Below are 19769 nucleotides of genomic sequence, written 5' to 3'. Positions count from 1 at the left end.
TTGAAAATTTGAGGAGAAAGTAAGGGTGTTTTTGTCTATTGATATATTTTAGGCCGGATTTGGGCCTTAACAGATAATCATGTTCAATTCTCTCCACTTCTTATCCCAAATGTCACCAAATACCGGATAAGGATTTGAGAAATCATATCCGGTGTTATATCCGGTCGACCAAATACGCCATAAAGAGATGAGACTAATTGGCGCCCCTCAATGTTTCCCTTTTAGTAATTAAGTTGGCATTTGACAATTTCCTTATAACATATTGTGGTCATGAATTTACCTTCTACAAACTTTGATTATTCGTTTACCTTTTATTTTCTTTTTCTTTCCCTGTATCTTTACTTCCGCTTCTTCTTCTTCTTCTTTTTTCCCTGAAATGTTTTGTCCTTTGGGATATTCTTCACTCCATTTTGTACCTACATTTAGTTCTTTAATGAAGTTTTTCATGAGTTATCAAAAGAAAAGGTAAATATCGTGGCTAGGAAAAGCATGTCAACCTTAGCATCAACATGAAGATGAACACAGAGCCATGGAGCATACAGCCGACTAAAAAAAGAAAAATTAGAACTGACAGGCGTTTCTTAGTAATAATAATGGTGCTAGCTATAGCAATGCGTATATACTGTTGAACATTATGATGCACCTGTGCAGTCTTAAAACATGCATTTAACAAGTACGTTGTGTGTGATGTGCCTCTCTTCTGTATGCGTCTCTTCATTGGTTCAGTCTTGAGCATCATACATATAGGCAGTTAAGAATCGCGAAATCCGGGATAATGCGGTCAGTTATCCAGTCCAGTTAGATCAGAACAAGACTTAAACAAAAGCGCCAAGTTGATCCCTAGTATATCCCATTACAGGGACCATGTGGAATTATACATTCCATTAAAATTTATTGCGTCCCAATTGAATTGGACCATGCCCTCATTTAAGTATATAATCGATTGATTTTGCATTGAAATATTTAATTAACTATAATTATTTATCCTCAGCTCATGGTAATGAAAACTTTTGGTATATTTGCACCCGCATTCCTTTTGGGTCTGAGTACTTGTGCATGCATGCATCATTACCCTTTTTCCGAGTAACGAAAGGAGGCTGCGTGCATCATCTTCTTTTGGATCTAGCGGACTTTTATTTTGTTCTTTCTTTCTTCTTTTTTTTTTCTGTTGTTCTTTTTCTTTTTCTTTTTCTTTGTTGGATAGAAACAAATTAAGGGTGAAAAGTAAAAGGGAAGTAGGGAAATTCAGAGAGGTAAAAGGAAGGGAAGAAAAAGAAAAAGATTAGGAATACGTACGTGCGTACCTACGTGAAAATATATGGGTGTAGCGTATGTATACATAGGATGAAAATAAAAGGGCACGCTTTGTTTCCCTATTCCCCAAGTTAACATTCCCCATGTTCGTTAAAGTGAAAATGGGAACATACACCCTTTTGGGTCTGGGCCATCTTCTGATCATTGTGGGGCCAACCCTAAATCACATCAAGCAGATCAACGGCCGTGATGGGGTGTGGTGGGGGCAAGATCAAGATACTCCTGCACCTGCACTGCACTGCACGGCATGCATAGAGAGATCATAGATAAGATATATAGAGAGAGAAGCAACGGGAAAAACAAAAGTGAATGGAAGAAAGGGGGAGCAGCAGCAAAAGCATAGGAAATTAAGATCAGATAGATCAGATGTATGGATGGATGGATGGCGTAGGCGTCGCTTATAACGGGGGGGGGGGGGGGGGGGGGGGGGGGGGGGGGGGGGGGGGGGGGGGTGGGGGGAATAATATTATTGCGGGGGTAGAGACAGAAAGTGGGGGCTATAGAGAGAGAGAGAGAGAGAGAGAGAGAGAGAAGGGAGGGAAGGATACGGCTTTCATGGGGGTGGACAGAGCATTTAACAATGACAGTGCAAAGGCGGAAGGGTTGTGTGTTGCAGCCGATCCCAGAAAACAACCGTAATTATTTGAAATATATAGGCCCTTTGATAGCTACTACTCATCCTCCTCCAGTACCCCATCTCTCTCTATATGCCTATATATCATTTCATATATATATATATATAATTGATGAAATATGTCATGTGAATGCAATATATATATGTGTGTGTGTGTATTGCTACCCGAAAAGAATTAGTGCCCACAACAAGTGGGGAGGTTTTCTGGCCCACGATAAGGTGGAGGATTTGGATTTTGTTTTCAGAGCAAAAATTTTCTTGGCTTTCACCGAAAAACATATATTTCTGGGCTACCTTGTTTAGGAATGCAAATTCTGAGTCACAAATTGCCTGATATCATACAAATTTCAGCAAGTTCGTACGTCCATGTCGTTCTATACATTTTATTTTATGAGCCCACGTCTGAGGATCAACTAAAGTATATATATTATTTTGACTGTGAAAGCATAGATCAACTTAATGATCCTTCCAACACAATAGATATGCAATGTACATCACTAATTTTTGTATATGTGCTACACAAGTTGACTTATAAGATAAGGGAAGGAGAATGAGAATAATATATGTAAGCATATTATCAACAAGACCAAAGCCTTCAAGCATTTTCACACCCAAAAAAAAAAAAGAAAGCCTTCAACCATTTCATAATCAATGCAACTTATGTGTGTGTGTGTGTGTGTGTATATATATGCACTAGATTGTGTGATTAAAGTGAGGAAGGGGGCTTTACTAGATTGAATGCCCTACTTCACATATATATATGAAACAAAACGACTAGTTTCATGGAGGAGGGACACACAACACAAGGAAAGTAGTCATGAATGAATAAATGAGACGACTTAATAGAGATCAGCTATATATTATATATATATATGTGTGTGTATGTATATAGTGGGAGGCTGATCACTGCAAAATATTCTGACCCACCTGGGGATGGGATGGGGCTGACTTTTTGTCCTAATTAACCCTCTCTCCCTCTCTCTCTCTCTTCCCGTCTCCTCTTTCCCTCAAATTTAATGCTCTGAGGATAAACATAGATAGAGAGAGAGAGAGAGAAGGAGAGGGAGAGAGTACACACTGATCTCTTCCCAACAACAAACCCTCCCCAGATTATTGCTAGGGTATCAAACTCTGGCCCGCTGCCCCTTGCCCCCATTCCCCTATATTATCACCAATATATGTATATCTATATATATTAATTATATCGTGTGTATATATATATATATATATATATATATCTTCCCTCTCACTCTAACCCCACCCCTTTTCCTTTTTCTTCTTTTCCTTTTTTCCCTCTCTCTTTCCCTTAAAACCCTAACTCCCCCTCTTGGTCTTTGGTTTCACCCATCTTTCTCTTTTCTCACTACTAGCTGTCCCCAGTATCACTCTTTTCACTTGGGGCTATATAGATCAAATCAGCCTTCCCTCTTAGTACTTTTTACCCTTCTTTTATTTATTTGCTTTTTCCCCAGTCATTTGTCATTTATTTTTGGAGATATTATTATCATGTGCATGCATCACTTTGGTGTGATAGAGGTCAAAGTCTCACGATGTGGGGTAAGGACCATATGAACCTCATGGACCATGTGGAGAACAGTGTGAAGAGGGGCTCAATTATAGCTACGTGCACCGTACAGAAAAATCATCCCAATAACCAATATGATAAACGCAAATCACGAATCGTCATCGAACGAATTTCATATGCCAATTATACATATGTCCAAACATAAATAACGTTAACCTTTTTGGATGTGTATATCGAAACTTGATGATGACGACCATGACAATGGATATCACTAGGATGAGTTTATTCCCGACCATGTATTTCACTAGATAGGGAAGGAATGAGAAGAGAGGGAAATTAATTAAAACGAGAAAGAAATCATGAGTGGGATGGTTTGGCAGCATCTCTAAATGACAAGCTGCCCACAAGAGTTTGATTTCTTCTTTTTTAGCAATTTGTCTTCTGATCATTCTCTTTCCCTGCCCTTGCCACTTGGCCAGCCATGTTGAATTTAATGATATATATATATATATATATGAAAATGAGGATGGAGTTTCATGTATTGCAATTTGCTAATAATAATTATAATAATGTAATGAGCCCAAAAATTGTATATATAATTTTTAATTATTAGAAGGGTCCCCCCACTATACTACACTAGGAGCTCTCTCATATATATGTGAATTGTCGCTTTCGATTTTGCGAGTGAATTCATGTGTTTACATGGGCTGTTTGTACTTTGCTGCAAGAGGGAAGGAGCATTCGATCAACACCTATAAAACCTGTAATGTTTTCTGACATTTATATTATATGGTACCACTCAAAGTAATGGGGAGAGATGAAGAGATTATAATAAATGTCATCTTAGCTCATTCCTCTATCTCAATATGGTCCCGTATCTACCCCTATACGTGCTCTAGGGAGGAATCTAATCATCCCTTGACTCGTGTAAACAGATCAGATGAATCATGGAACGCTTGTAAGAATAGACCAATCCCGCATTCACATAATTTTTATATTACAAATGAGGCTTATGAGCCTAATACAAGGAAATATAAACCCTAATAATTAACTAAGTAAAGATGCACAGTAATCCCACCAACTATCGAACATGGAACCTTTTAGTTACCAAGCGAAAGCGTGAACCATTATGCTACCCTTCTTTGATCAGCATTCACATAATTAACTAGCATAATTGAGTACCTAATCCCGAGGTATATACCACATGTGGTATGTAAAAGTTTTCGTTGTCCATGGTATAAATTTCAAGTTCTTCTTTCATGGTTTGGCATTCCGATATGTGTTCACGTCAGATTGGGAGCCTCCTCACAACTAATCCATCTTCTGCAAGCAATCAAAAGCAGGTCATCCACACTCTACTTAGGAGTCTCACTGGGATAAATTCCTACCAACTGTTTCTATGTCCAATTCAACTTGACATTAGAATGGAAGGTAACTATATGAAATACCAAGCCTTAAAAAGTAAAGCTTCATGTGTGTAGTTACATAACGAAAAGCTTTTCCACAAAAAAAAATAAAAAAAATAAAAAAAAAAATAATTGATGGGAATGGAATTCCCAATGGACGACTTCGGCAATAGCTAGTTAGGGCATATAGTTGATTAAAGAAATAGTGCCCTTTTTATTCTCCTTCAATAAATTTCATCTCTTTTTTTTTTTTTTGGGTGACGCGAAATAAGAAAGGGTTGTAATTTGTGTCCTTGAGCTCTATATATATATATATAGCTCTGCCATAAATGGTGAAAACCACACTTTGCTGGGCTCTGTACCCAACTGCAAGGCCGCTCACGTAAAGCCTTACATCCAGACAGGTAACTGCGTATTTGCACGGCAGCGTCATATGATGTCGTTTCCTATGTTGATGATAAAGTGAAAAATAAAACTTGATAAGTTTATGTATTACACATATACATACATAAACAAATACACACACACATAAATATATGTATCTATCTATGTACTTCCCCTTCATCCCAATCCTGTCCTGCTACTATCTTAACAAATGAGTCGGTGACCAGTTCCATTCAACTCATTTATGATACGTCAGTCGGCCGAACTTTGAAGTGGACACAAATGTAACAAAGAGAAATGATGTCTAGAGCGATGACATTTCTCCTCGACCGGGAACCACGAGGTTTTGAGCTCGATCCTGACCAACGAGGCTCCTCATGCACCCTTTAATAAATATTTCTCCTTCTCCAATTTCCCATTAGGTCATGGACCTACTTCTGTCAATGTTGCAAAAATGGTTTTATATGCATAATGATAAGAAAAAACAAGACGGGCGACGGCTATTTGCTCATATCAATGCATGCAGATCTGCTAATTGGTCCGTGAGGAACAATTGGGCTGGGCTAATGGGCTAATGGGATAATGGGCTATGGGCCGCGATGCCTCTTGAAGTAGTCCTCTTTAATGTTGGGCCAGAAACGTAGACAGTTGGGCTTATCATAAGCCCGTGACATCTCGGGTGGGATATTATCGGTCCGATTCGAACCCATGCCGCCCGGTTTTCTTTCCTGCAGCACCTGTTTGGCGTCCCCGCAAGCGCCCTAGGGTTTTGTGGCGTCTTCCTAGGGTTTATAGTTCGTCTTTCGTTCACGGACTCGGACAGAGAGAGGGAGGGAGGGAGATGGATTCATTCTCGTCGCCGTCGAGTGGGTCGTCTTCCCAGTTCTCTACGGATGAATTCATGGACCAGCTGAAGACTCAGCTTGCCCAGGCTTACGCGGAGGAGTTTCTTGAGGTGACCATTGCTGCAGATTTGAAATTGAACTGCTTAATCTGTTCGAGTTTTCGTCACCTTAGGCCTATCCATTTGCATAGCTATTCAATGAGTCTTGTGAGGTTGTGCAGCTGATTAGACGCGGAGTAATGTATTTCGCCATCAATTAGGCAACTTTACTGTTATTGAGCCTGGAAATGTTTGATTGGTTTCAGCTTTTTTGGGAGTTGGTTAGTGCTGAGTTTATCAATGCATACTTCTTGCAAATTAACCTCTAGTCGTTTGTTGGTGTAGCCTACAAAATTTGTGATGTTCATCTGCGTTTTGCATCGAGTATGTTCTTCAGCAAGCCTTGATCTTTTGACTTCCTACTGCTTCTGAGTTTTGGATCGAGGGTTATTAGACTTATATGCGGCTGGTCATAGTTGCTTTATGCCGAATTTGGACATAGTCAACGAAATGCGAGATGATTGTGACCGCTAAATTTGAAATTCACACAATCCTGAGTGATTGAATGTAGTAGCATCTGAACAGAAATTGTAGTTTATCTAATGCCTTCTGATACAGAGGATGCCATATTTATGCTCGTTTATGGTTTGAATTGCAGTTGCTTGGTGTATTCAAACTGATACATGCCTCTCTCCTTCTCTTGTCAAAATTGCTCATGGCTGGTTTCTTGTTTGATTGTTTAAACTCATATCCTTTGCCCTGTTCTTTGTGTTGCAGACTGTGAGGGGGAAGTGCTTTGAAAAGTGCATCACAAAGCCCGGTTCAAGCTTGAGTGGGAGCGAGAGCAGTTGCATCTCTAGGTGCGTGGAACGTTATATTGAGGCCACCGGTATCGTCAGCAGATCCCTTTTCAGTGCACCACGCTGAGATTTTGTTGCAAATTCTTTCTCGAGCAATCTTTGGAGGACATGTCTTTATAGTGGAACATGCCAACATAATTGAGTTGCATTGGTTACTCATAGAGAATTTAGCCGCCTTTCTGTGTATCAATGACTTATTTCAAGTTCAATATGATATCATTCTGTTTGTGAGATACTTCATTTCATAAAGTAAATCTCGTAGTGAAGAGGCAAACAAGGGCAACTAAGACTGTTACTTGAACTGAAGCGAAGAGAGTGATGGCTACTCGCTCTTTCAACTCTATTTTCCTCATGAACTCTCTCTTCTTCATCTCGTAGTGAGAAAATCCTTCCTTAACCTTTGTCTTGTTTGTGGTCCGTGGGCAGAGCAGAGCTCGATTAAGAACAATTAAACTCTCCTTCCCGTTAAGATGTTTTCCTGTGGTATCTTCAATATGGAGGCTGATTTCCTCAAGCACTGGGGCCTGACCTCCATCTTTGAAGCTGCAGCTCACTGCTATCGTGCACTTCACTATCCCTTGTGGAAATAAGCTTCTATCTACAGGTATGATGCAACCAAAGTGGACAATGTAATCTCGACCATGGTAGCCCCAGCTCCTCTGCGAAAATATTGGTTCCCTGCTCGAGAGGTTCACGCTTTTCCCTGTCTTCTTGTTAAGCAGCACCCAACTTAATCTCAGATTCTCTTCCAACTTGGTCCTTCGATTTCTATGGTGCTCTGCATCTGAATCAGTATAGCCGTTGATCGTGTTGTCACTTTGGGGGAACTCTAGGATGTCCCATTGGAAAGGGCAGTTTGTGAACCATGTGTTTTGCGTATGAGTCGCCGAATCTCTTGCCCTTCCAGTTTTATCTTCATGAGAGATTTCGCCAGTCTCGGTTACAGGAACAGATGCTCGGGAGAGGATGCATCTCCTCTTGTAGTACACATCCACCAAAGAGGTGAAATCCTGGAATTTCCAGGGTCCAATCTCTGCAACGGTATTTCGCATTGCTTCTGCGGCCTCTTTACTCCAGTCGGGCTTCTTCCTGTAGAAAATGAGGGAATAGGACTCCCCGTAGAATCTCTTGAAATCGGTTATCAATGAGTCTGTGCCCGGGAGGGACGTGGAAGGCCAAATGGAGTGGCAGGCCCGCCTCCACAGTTCCTGGTCCAGAGTAGTGTCTCTAAGTCCGGAGCACGTGCACGAAATAGAAGCCACGGTCGGGCCATCAAGCCGGCCCATTATATCAATCTTGAGGTCCGTGGTTAAACCCGTCAATCGACACGTCGTATTATCCATTCAAAGCGTGCTGTTCGACTCCTCGTAGTAGTTGCGGTCGCCGGTTCCTTATCCTCAGGCTATTATGGGAGGAACCGAAGGTGGAGAAGTAGAAGAAGAAGAATAATGGGAATTCGACGAGAACCCTTTGCTGATGTGTGTATATATATATATATATATAAGTGGAGATATAAATATATGCATACGCATATATTCATTTAACGTGCCCGGGGAGGAAAGCTGTTTGACCGCAAAGCGTAATAATTAATCAATGATAAATTTTATAATTAGATGGGATGATTAGATTGATGAGTTGGGGAGGGCTCCGTGGAAGGAATGAGGGGAGGGGAGGGGAGGGATTGCCGTTCTATCGGGATGATGGACATGAGATGACCTCTGGTTAGGTCATTTTGCGCCGTCCAAATCATCCCGTCTCTCTTAGGATTCGATTTCGTAGGTCCCAAACCAAGTTGCCATGGCGGGTTAGGTTATTGCTTGCCTGCTCGGTTAATCGAATATCATTGTGAATGTGAGAAAATTTTGCCATGGAGGGTTAGCTTATGTCGCGAATAAGCTAGTCGTAGATCAATCGTTTATAGTATAAGATGCGTGAAGGTATATATTTCATAATAACTTTTGATACATATAATTAAATAACAAAAAAGTAGATAAATCACATCGTATATTGATAGATATAATTAATCTTTTAAATTAGATAGTTGTGATATCTTAAAATTGCACATGATATCAGAATCGAGATTCAATATACGCACACGCATTTGCCCCTGTTTAATTAAGTTTTATGCAATCGACCTTCAAAATTGATCCAGTCCACGCGTGAGGTGAGTATTCAATAATACATACATACATACATACATATATAAGTTATACCGTACCTAAAAAGATTAGTTTTTTTCAGATTAGACAGTTGTGAGAAAGAGAGGCGTCTTAGAATGAATTGTAAGGTCAAATGGTCCTTTCCTAGCCCACGCAAATGATAACATTAGGCCTTGCCCAACGATAGAAGCATTCTTGCTGTAACCCGTAGTTCTCAAAAGTTTAGGCCGCGCCAGAGTTGTACATTCATTAATAGTTTTCCTATCCAAGGAAAGTCGGAGTTACCGATCAGTGACCAGCCTGTAGGAAGTTGTCCATCGTAAGATCACATCGATCATAGTGTGTATGCGCGCGTGTTGTCTGCTCTCCTTCTCCGAAAATTGACGTTTAATTTGGTTAGATTAAAAGTTCTCGAGAGAGATGGTCCGAATCGATCTTCGCCATCGATCTGGGATGGGGATTGATCCAGACCCGTGAGTCGAACCTTCTGTTGTGCCACCCCGACCGGCACGGAGTCGGATCTCTTTCGTGGAACCTGCTGCTCTTTCCAGCCCAGTTCTGATTCATACGTGCGTTTCAGGCCCATGAAACGTAGGATCCCTTTGATCCAGGCCCACCTCAGCCCGTTACCATAACCAGAAGACAAATTGTCCTGATATGATATGATATGCCAATATAGTTTTCATAATGGAAAAGACTTGTACGTAATAGATATATCACGTGGCTTGCATCACAAGACAATAGTTGCGATTGGTACATAAGACTTTGTCCTGCGGACTTGCCTCAATTTCACTCTGACCAGCTACAACAACACGCCCTGTATTTCCGGACAAAACCTCCGGGGATGATATTTATGCTGCGTTTGATTTGTTAGTATGATTTTAGAATTGTGATTTTGATTTTAACTCAACACACTACACAACAAAAATACACGTTTTCCAAGTCAAATTTATAATACCATCTCATTTTTCTTTTTCCACAATCAAAATCAAAATCAAAATCAAAATCATGATTTTAAAATCAAACTAAAAAATCAAACGAGCCCTTTGGAATCCTAGCCATGATGCTTCTTTATTCCGTCTTAAATTCAGATTGTGTCTAGTCGCCAATGTGATTAACATCTCGCTAGTATCTTCAAAGATCAAAATAATTGGCAGAAATCTGCTCGGGACACTCAGGGTGCGTTTGGATTCAGAGTTAAAGTAATTTTAGGCCCTGTTTGGATTCAGGAACAAAAAATTTTAACTTTAACTTTAACTTTAACTTAACACACTACACAACAAAAACACAAATTTTCCAAGTAAAAAATTTTAACTGTAACTTTAACTCAACACACTACACAACAAAAACACACGTTTCCCAAGTCAAATTTATAATCATATCTCATTTATCTTTTTTCACAATCAAAATCAAAATCAAAATCAAAGTTACTTTAACTCTGAATCCAAACGCGCCATTAATTTTGATTTTGATTTTGATTGTGAAAAATGACAAATGAGATGTGATTATAAATTTTACTTGGAAAACGTGTGTTTTTATTGTGTAGTGTGTTGAGTTAAAGTTAAAGTTAAAACTTTTGACTTGGAAAATGTGTGATTTTTTGTGTAGTGTGTTAAGTTAAAGTTAAAGTTAAAGTTAAAATTTTTTGTTCCTGAATCCAAACAGGGCCTCAATATTCTCCAAGACCCGCTTGATATTATCACGGGACAAATTAAAGCCGGCATCTTACGAAAATCACAACTTAATGTAAAGTCACACCTCCTTGATCATGAGGTTAGCGTTGGTGATATCTGCATGCTTATGTTGAGCATTGCATGCAAGCTCTATGTTCATGCCTGACGTGATCCTTCCCCCGTCATAACTCATCAGTCCCCACCTAAAAATCAATATTAGGTACTCGCGAAATAATCGCTCAAGCTATTGCATCAACCAAGACAAAGCCCTATGCCTAATTCGATCGTAAGGCCGAGGATAAAATTAATATGGGACCACCGACCGACAATAAACTTAACGTATCCTCAGTTAAACATAGACTTGAGAAAATAGACTAGCGCAGCCCGTAAACGATGAAGATACACGGGGCACGGGGCTTTCATTGTGGATCCTATCTAGAAACCAGATTGAATGACTGGATATATGCAAGAGACTACGACCTTCTCATTAAAATTGAATCGATAACCGCTACAATTAAGAGAATATTTATCAGATATAAATCAACCTTCTCTTTTATGTTGGTACTTATCCAATTTCATTCCAAAACATGAATAATTCGATTTTGAAGTTTGATTCGGAAAAAAATATTTCGGGATTTCTTCGGTTCGATCCATGGATATGCCTGACCATGTCGGCAACCAACCTATAAAAGTTCACAGTTGACTAAGGGATGACCTTATCTTCCTCATCCATTGAGATTCAATTTCAAATCAAAGGCCAAAGGAGAGTCGGACAAATGTTGACGTCAATTTGGTAGTAAATTACTTTTTATCATTTAACAATGGAAGGATTAAGACAGCCGCAGCAATTAATCTCGGCCTGAAAGTCTTCGTTTAACCTACTAATCAAATTAAAATTCAACCAGCGCGCCCCTATTTTGTCCTCAATTGCGGGCGCTGCCGGTATTGTCCCAAATCGAAAATAAAGCATTGATAATGTACATATGCAACATAAATTCACGCCGTTTAGGTTAATGAACATAGAATTATGTATACTCCGCATGAAACCACATCAAACTCTGAGATCAATAACGCGCATACTTCGATCAATTGACACCGTGGCCGGCGTGGCAGGTCGATGTATGCGATGCTAGAACAAATCACGACAGATAATGGAACGTGGTATGATGGACCCAATGGCACCGCTAGAAAAAGAAAAAAGAATTAATCTTATGGTCTATGGACCAACACTGCAAGAGCGAAACGCGTACGTGTGTTTGCGACAAGACGTGAAAAGGACCAAAACATACGGGGCCTGAGATGATCGTACTTTTTCTCATCCGCATTGATGCAAAATTACAAAAGACATTAAAGAGACTTACCGTAGAGAGAAAATACCAGATGGAATTAATAAACCTAAATGATTTGTAAAAATTCATTCAAAAACAGTAAATAAAAATCCAAATATATTACTCCGCTTTCCGCCTCCTTTATAATAAAAAAAAAAATCAAAAGACGTTATAAATTCCACATATAATGATATATCGTATTCCGAGTGACAAGTTACATATTACAATATATGCGTCAAGAGCATTTGCAATGCATGACGCCTGTTTGAAGAGGAATTTTTGGCTACTTGTCATGAAGCCAGCGTGACTACATGACACTTCCTCTCTTGACGACATGTGCATTCCAGTAAGAAGAATGGGAGAGAGAGAAATTGAAAATTTCTCTAAGGTCCATTTGAACTAATTTGTCATATCATGTACTGGGATTATTAAAAAATTCTGATTTTGTAATAAGCCTCGGTGAACAAGTGAACTAAGCTGTAGCATGTTGTACTATAGTTATTGCAAAAATCAAATTTTGTGATAAGCCCAATTCAACAACAAATAATAACATTAATTTGAACTAAGTTATCATATCTTGTTATGTGATTATTATCAAATTATGATTTTGTAATACGTCTAGTTCAAGAAGCGATAATACCTTATTTACACTTTGTTATCACATATTGCATTGCAGTTACCGCGACCAACGTATTTTGGGTTAAATCTCATATCAAGAAATGATAACCAGAAAAAATAAAACTTGAAGTAAGTGATAACTGGTATATTTGATTTCAGAGTTAAAAGTAATTTTGATTTTGATTGTGGAAAAGAACAAATGATTGTGGAGTGTGTTGAGTTAAAGTTAAAGTTAAAATTTTTGACTTGAGAAATATGTATTTTTATTATGTAGTGTGTTGAGTTAAAGTTAAAATTAAAATCTTTATGATTTTAACTGCGAAACCAAACGGAGCAAACATATCTCACTCCATTCTCTTTCTCCCCCTCTATGTTGTAGTGGAATCCAAGTGTCATTCATAAGGAGCTTGTCGTGAAGCCACGCTAGCTGCATGGCAAGTAAGGTATAAGTAAAATTAAAATCGAAAAATAGAAAAATCTGAACACCCCCAAATCGAGATACTCGTATCTGGGTATACTCGTATCTGGAAAACCGAATACATCTTACGGGCGATTTTTATGGTAGGAGAAACCTACCCCAAAAGGGGGGGGGGTGTTGACCGGTAAAATCCGGCGGTGCCCGAAGCCTCCCGAAATGTATATATATAATTCAAAAGTTCAATTATTACTATTTTATTTTTTTCTTCATTTAATAACAACTCTCACCCATACTTTTTTTTCTAATTATTTTTATAATTATTTTTTAATAAATTAACTATTTACTTTCTCACCTATATATATGTACATGTATAAATTTTCACATATTCATATATTTGTTATCAATTGCAATGACTATACAAATTCAAGTTAAGTTTGACCATGATCCAATTCGAAAACCAAACACAAGCTAAAATTTCTCTTATTTGAATGGACTAATTATTCAATGTGTATTACTTTGGATAAGAATTAATTAAAATATTTGTAAGCGGAAATTTACGAATTTATTATGGAATCAGCTTTTCACTTTTAGACATTTTAATTGAATATTATACATTCAACATCCAAGTGAATATATAATACTCGCTTAATATTTACTCATTTGAGTGCCATTTGAGACCCACAAGGCTCCGTGTAGACGTCACACCACCCGAAAATGTAATCGTCATTCCAATGATGTACGCCCACTAAGGGCCCTGCACTTTTTTATTTTTAGAAAAGTGAAAAAGGAAGTAAATGTGTGGTCGGCTACATGACGAGCAACGGGCCTCATAAAGAGCCGTAAACGGCTCTTTTGCCATTTAAAAAAATAAAATAAATAAATATAAATAAATTATAAGAGTCAAAGAAAGCAGCAGGTCGCATGGGCGCGGGGAGGGACTTGCTGCCCGTTGCCATTAGAAGGGCACCGTCATTGATCAGAGGCACGATGCCCTCTCCAACGCAGCCAAGTGCCGCGGCGGGGGCCATGCAAGTGCTACGCGTGCCAAGGCACTCGAGTTGGCACTTGCATTGGAAATGGTCTAACATCCTTCTCACCTAATTTCTTTTTTTTTTTTCAAAGCAAAAAATCGAATAGGGACAGCAGGATGACGTCGGCTCCATGACATAGGTAAATTACGTCATTGAAATATCGTGGGCAAGTTTTCCCCTAAGCTTTGATTTCATAGCTGGAATAGAGATTCCAAATGATTTTCCCATCGATCTCTACCTTCAGAAGATATATGTTCTGAGTGATAGATGACTAACCCAGCCTGCACTATTATTGCCACACATTTTTGGAAGAAATCGACGAACTATCATGATACACGTTGTTCCGTACGAGGTCCCGTCCACAAGTTTCGTAACTATCCCACCCCTATGATTCGTGATGGCAATATTGCAGAAAGTTTGAGTCGATGAGTCCTACGCATTGAGGTTCCATACATAAAGCGGAACCGGGAAAGTGACTCCAATTCTAATTGTGGCCTGAGTACCTCAAAATATTGTTAGTTCCGGCAAGAACGAGTCGAATTATGACCGCAGAGCATGACATCTTCATGCTAAGGTCAATTTTACACGTATCGCGAGGCCTACCTAGATAACAGAAAATGTGTTTAATAAATATCAAAGTTGTACTTATGCGAATGTCATAAGACCTGCCTGGTTGGACTCAAGAGAGGGAAGAAATGAAATATAATTTTTAATATAATAATGTCTTCCAGCTGCATGTTTCACACTTCTCTCTCAATTAAGTAAGCCAATGTGGATTTGAGCCAAAAAAACAAAAAAGAGTAAACCAATGAAAGCTCATCCAATGAATCTCGTTCAGTAAATCTCGTTCAGACGCTAGCTTGTTCCAATTGTGAAATATTTTCAATAGAGATTTCAAATTTTTAAAAAGATAAGATTAATTTACTAACGGTGCTCCTACTAAATTTCATTAATTTACATCTCGCGGTTCGGTCATTAGTTGATGAGGTGAGAGGCTCTACACGTATAACAACGGAGAATCCTACCTAGTCATATCATCACCTTCGTTGTGTATATATATAAGTATACATCCAGCTGCATTTCATATCATCAGCAACGAGAACTACCAAAGCCCATCATCAGCCATCATCCCATGGATGTCCCATCGAAGGTATTGCTTGCGGATCTCGCATCCGAGATTGACCATGTGCCCACTAACTACGTTCGGCCCATCTCAGACCGACCGAACCTCCATGAGGTCGAGACATTGGCTGGTGCCTCCATCCCAGTTATTGATCTCCAGGGATTGCACGGCCCTGACCACTCCCAAGTTATCCAACAGATTGGCCTAGCTTGCGAAGAATATGGTTTCTTTCAGGTATAATACGTCGTTTCCAATGATTCGAAACAGTTATCTCGAGTCCTCGACCCTCTTATGATTATTTGCAATATTTTGCATGCAGATTATGATTGGTTTCTATGTTCGATAGACAATAACAAGCTCCAGATAAATTGTTAATAGAGATCGATATTATTGTTACCTTATAGAAATTTCATTTTTTTTGGCAGATAAAAAACCATGGAATACCGGAGAGAATGGTGAGCCGAATGATGGCCATCGCGAGGGAGTTCTTCCGATTGCCAGAGAGCGAGCGGCTGAAGAACTACTCCGACGACCCGACCAAAACCACCAGACTTTCGACCAGCTTCAATGTCCGGACCGAGAAGGTGTCGAACTGGAGGGATTTCTTGAGGCTACACTGCTACCCTCTCGAGCAGTACCTCGAAGAGTGGCCCACGAACCCTCCTTCATTCAGGTACTTCACAGATCAACGAGCACAATGCATCCTCAGTCTGATGGCTGAGGTAAATCCCGTTCGAGCGTCAGATTTGCCTTTAGCACGAGGTGCTTATCATGACACGTATCTGATTTCATATGATAGGGAAGAAGTGGCCGAGTACTGCACTAGCATAAGGGCATTGGTGCTGAGGCTGCTGGAAGGAATATCAGAGAGCTTAGGGCTCGAGAGGGACTACATAGGCAACAACCTGGGCGAACATGGGCAGCACATGGCCCTCAACTATTACCCGCCATGTCCACAGCCCGAGCTGACTTACGGGCTGCCCGGGCACACCGACCCTAACCTGATCACAATCCTCCTCCAGGACGACGTGCCTGGGCTCCAGGTTCTCAAGACCGGGAGGTGGGTCGCTGCGAACCCGATCCCCAACACGTTCATAGTCAACATTGGAGATCAGATGCAAGTGATTAGCAATGATAAGTACAAGAGCGTGCTACACAGAGCGGTGGTGAATGACGAGAAGGAGAGGATATCGGTCCCCACATTCTATTGCCCCTCTCCCAATGCGGTGATTGGTCCCGCTAGGGAGCTGATCGACGATGAACACCCGGCCGTGTACAGAAGCTTCACGTACCAGGAATATTACGACCGGTTCTGGAACAGAGGGCTTGCTAAGGAATGCTGCTTAGACCTGTTCAGGACTTCGGCGTAATTTAATGCGAACTCCTCAAGGTTTACATCTTATCGTGGCGACTTCAATGTTGTAACATATGAAGAATCATGAGAATAATTCAGAGATTGTTCAATGCATCTTTCCATCACTGTCTTCACACACCGGGAAGTTATCGTACCTTCAGCCTATCTGTTAGTATGAACCGGAGCAAACTGGGCTTCAGTGCCATATTGGCAATGCCATTGGGGACGTCGTTCGCCGGCTATTACATTACTTTCCTATATGAATTGCCAAGATTATGTGATTAGCCATAAAACATGAACAGTGATTTGAATGTTAATTCGAATTCTATTTCCGGGGTCCCCCTCGATTCGATTCTGAGATATGCTTAACCATTTCTGCTTCTAGCCTATAATTTCCCGATTGACTAAAGAGAAACTTTACAACTTGCCTTCTTCGTCTTCTTCTTCTTCGTCATCATATCCATTGAGATTCAATTTCAAACCAAACCTCAAATCAGGATTAGACAAATGTTGACATCGAAGCTATTTGTATAATTTAGCAGTGTGAAAGGATTAAGACCGCTGTAGCAATTATCTCCGCCGAAAAAGTATTTGTTCAGCCTAATCAATAATTTCTTCCAACGGCCGCTAATAATTTGTCCTCAACCTTAGGCAGTGCTGAAAACTTCATCATACAATATATAGGCCAACCACCGCATGATCGAAACGTACGTCCGTTTGCCAAGACATGGTAAGGACCAAAATGTATGGGGCCTGAGGTGATCAATGATCATACAGTCTCATCAACATTGACGCAAAATTACAGAAGGCAGTCGGATGAAACGTAACTGAGCCCAATCAAATTGGAAAAAAGAGATGACGTCAGCTGTATGACATAGGATGAACCGACATCATTGAGATCTCGTACGTAGGTGAGGTTCCCACGAAGCCTTGATTTCATATCTGGGAATAGAGATTCGTACCAACTGATTTGATTGGCTGGCCGTCCTTATTATGGTTATATTCCCTCGTACGATCTAATGCTCTGCATGTCGTTGCATCACATTGTTCAGAAGAAACCGACAAACTATTACGATATATGTCCCTCCGTACAATTTTTCGTCCACGAACTACCTGACTTTCCTGCACTCTGAATGAGCTGTGCGTTATTCGTGGCACCAATAGGTCAGAAGTTTCGACTGTGGTTCATGATCTTGATAAAGATCGCGTACCGATGCAAAACCTGTTAAAGTGATTTCATGGACAAACAAAACCGGCAAGAATGACCCCGAATCATGATCTAGTACTCTGTGCTAAGATCGGTGCTGCCGACCAATTTTAGATGTGTAACACGGCCTACGGCCTTAATAATTGGGAACGTGTAATAAATGTCAAAGTTCTACTCATAATACGTATTTATAAGCCCCGCCTCGGACTCGAAAGGAGGGGAAATAAATGAAATTAAGTCTTTGCATACAATAATTTTCTTCCAAATGTAAATTTCATACGTGTCTCAAGCCAATCTAGAACAATTAATTGTGACGATTATGATATGAAGCTCGTGCCATTTATTTTATTTTATTCAATACCATAAGGCTCCGTAGCCTATAGATTAGGACAAATTAATCCTCGTTCTGGTATCGATTTGCCCGGTTTGTAAAGTGCTTTCGATGAATATAAAAATTTGACTCTACAAGTAAATAAGTCACCCAACTGCTACCGATAGCAAGCGGCTGAAGAACTACTCCGACAACCTGACCAAAACTACCCGGCTCTTGACCGGCTTCAACGTCCGGACAGAGAAGGTGTTGAACTGGAGGGACTTTTTGAGACCCCATTGCTTCCTTTGTTCAGGTATAACAAGACGCTCTCAGTCCACTGACTGAGACTACTCCCGTTCAAGCATCGACTTTGCATCCTTTTCAGAGGTGCTTGTGGTGACATGTTTCCCGATTTCATTGATGACAAAGGAGTGGCCGCATACTGCACAAGCATAAGAGAACTGGTGCTGAGGCTGCTGGAGGGGGTATCTGAGAGCTTGGGGCTTGAGAGGGACTACGTAGGCAACAACCTGGGCAAGCGCGGGCAGCACATGGCCCTCAAATATTAACAAACACCCCTGGTGTCCACGCCTGTGCTGACCTATGGGCTGCCTGGACACACTGACCCTAACCTCATCAGGATCCACCTTCAGGACGACATACCTGGGCCCCAGGTCCTCGAGCGGGCGGTGGGTCATTGTGAACCAGATTCCCAACACTTCCATCGTCAATATTGGAGATCAGATGCAGGTGAGCCCTGCAATCTTCCGGAGATTCTTCTAGGTGTAAAGGGTCGATAGTATCTATAAATCAGTTTCGACGAATCAAAATCACGATGAGACAATGTACCTGCAGATGATTGGCAATGACAACTACAGGAGCGTGCTTCACAGAGAAGTGGTGAATTGTTAGAAGGAGAGAATATCAATCCCTACATTCTATTGCCCCTCTCCTGATGCAGTGATTGGTGCCTATGGAGTTCATCGACAATGAGCACCCACCCATGTACAGAAGCTTCACGTACCAAGTATACTATGACCAGTTCTGGAACAGAGGGCTTACCAAGGAATGCTGCTTAGACCTGTTCAGGATCTCTGATTAATTTAATGCATCCTTCACAAGGTTGAGCTCTTACCGTCAACATTTCAAATTCTAACATGAGATGAATCTTTGTGAATTTTATGTCCTGGGACCATAGACGTGATGTAACATAGTTTTCAAAGGCAGAGACTGATCGTTGCATCTTTCCATCACTGTCTCCACAAACCGGGAATAAATCGTACAATACAAAGAACTAGTAGTACTTTGAACCCATTAAGAATGACAAGTGAGAGACGCAGAGGCTTGACAGTTTGCTACAATGAACAAGAGCAGAGGGAACAACTCAATAAACTCAAGCCAATGAAATCCAAACATCTTAGGACCGAATCAATAGAGAGACGTCAGATGGCATTCTGCAGGAAAACATGGACCTGCAAATACCAGGGCTTCACGAACACTTGTTCAATATTATGAAACTTTTTAGCTTGTAAGTTTGTA

General features: G+C 40.4%; 3 protein-coding genes, 1 long non-coding RNA gene and 1 pseudogene across 4 annotated transcripts; 3 read left to right on the top strand and 2 right to left on the bottom strand.

The window, feature by feature from the left end:
* Nucleotides 1–1345: 1345 nt before the first annotated feature.
* LOC116198915 lies at nt 1346–3129 on the bottom strand. Its single transcript, XR_004155425.1, has 2 exons — nt 2876–3129; nt 1346–1552 (listed from the first exon to the last, which is right to left on the bottom strand). It is a non-coding gene; the product is annotated as an uncharacterized LOC116198915 (long non-coding RNA).
* Nucleotides 3130–5993: 2864 nt separating this feature from the next.
* Nucleotides 5994–7241, top strand: LOC116193045 (mitochondrial import inner membrane translocase subunit Tim13). The gene is made up of 2 exons (XM_031521796.1): nt 5994–6218; nt 6924–7241. The coding sequence occupies exons 1-2, from the start codon at nt 6105–6107 to the stop codon at nt 7071–7073; spliced, it is 264 nt and encodes an 87-aa protein (XP_031377656.1). The 5' UTR covers nt 5994–6104; the 3' UTR covers nt 7074–7241.
* A 7-nt stretch (nt 7242–7248) lies between these two features.
* Nucleotides 7249–8292, bottom strand: LOC116207387 (probable F-box protein At2g36090). The gene has a single exon (XM_031540304.1). It carries the CDS (start codon nt 8290–8292, stop codon nt 7249–7251), a length of 1044 nt encoding a protein of 347 aa, XP_031396164.1.
* Nucleotides 8293–15277: 6985 nt separating this feature from the next.
* On the top strand, nt 15278–17049 carry LOC116196911 (protein DMR6-LIKE OXYGENASE 2-like). Its single transcript, XM_031526857.1, has 3 exons — nt 15278–15590; nt 15782–16029; nt 16156–17049. The coding sequence occupies exons 1-3, from the start codon at nt 15366–15368 to the stop codon at nt 16724–16726; spliced, it is 1044 nt and encodes a 347-aa protein (XP_031382717.1). The 5' UTR covers nt 15278–15365; the 3' UTR covers nt 16727–17049.
* Nucleotides 17050–18631: 1582 nt separating this feature from the next.
* On the top strand, nt 18632–19740 carry LOC116207377 (annotated as a pseudogene).
* Nucleotides 19741–19769: the final 29 nt, after the last annotated feature.

This window comes from Punica granatum, chromosome 1 (genome assembly GCF_007655135.1).
Source record: "Punica granatum isolate Tunisia-2019 chromosome 1, ASM765513v2, whole genome shotgun sequence".
NCBI classification, from domain to species: Eukaryota; Viridiplantae; Streptophyta; class Magnoliopsida; order Myrtales; family Lythraceae; genus Punica; species Punica granatum.
This window is presented reverse-complemented; position numbering and strand designations above follow the sequence as displayed.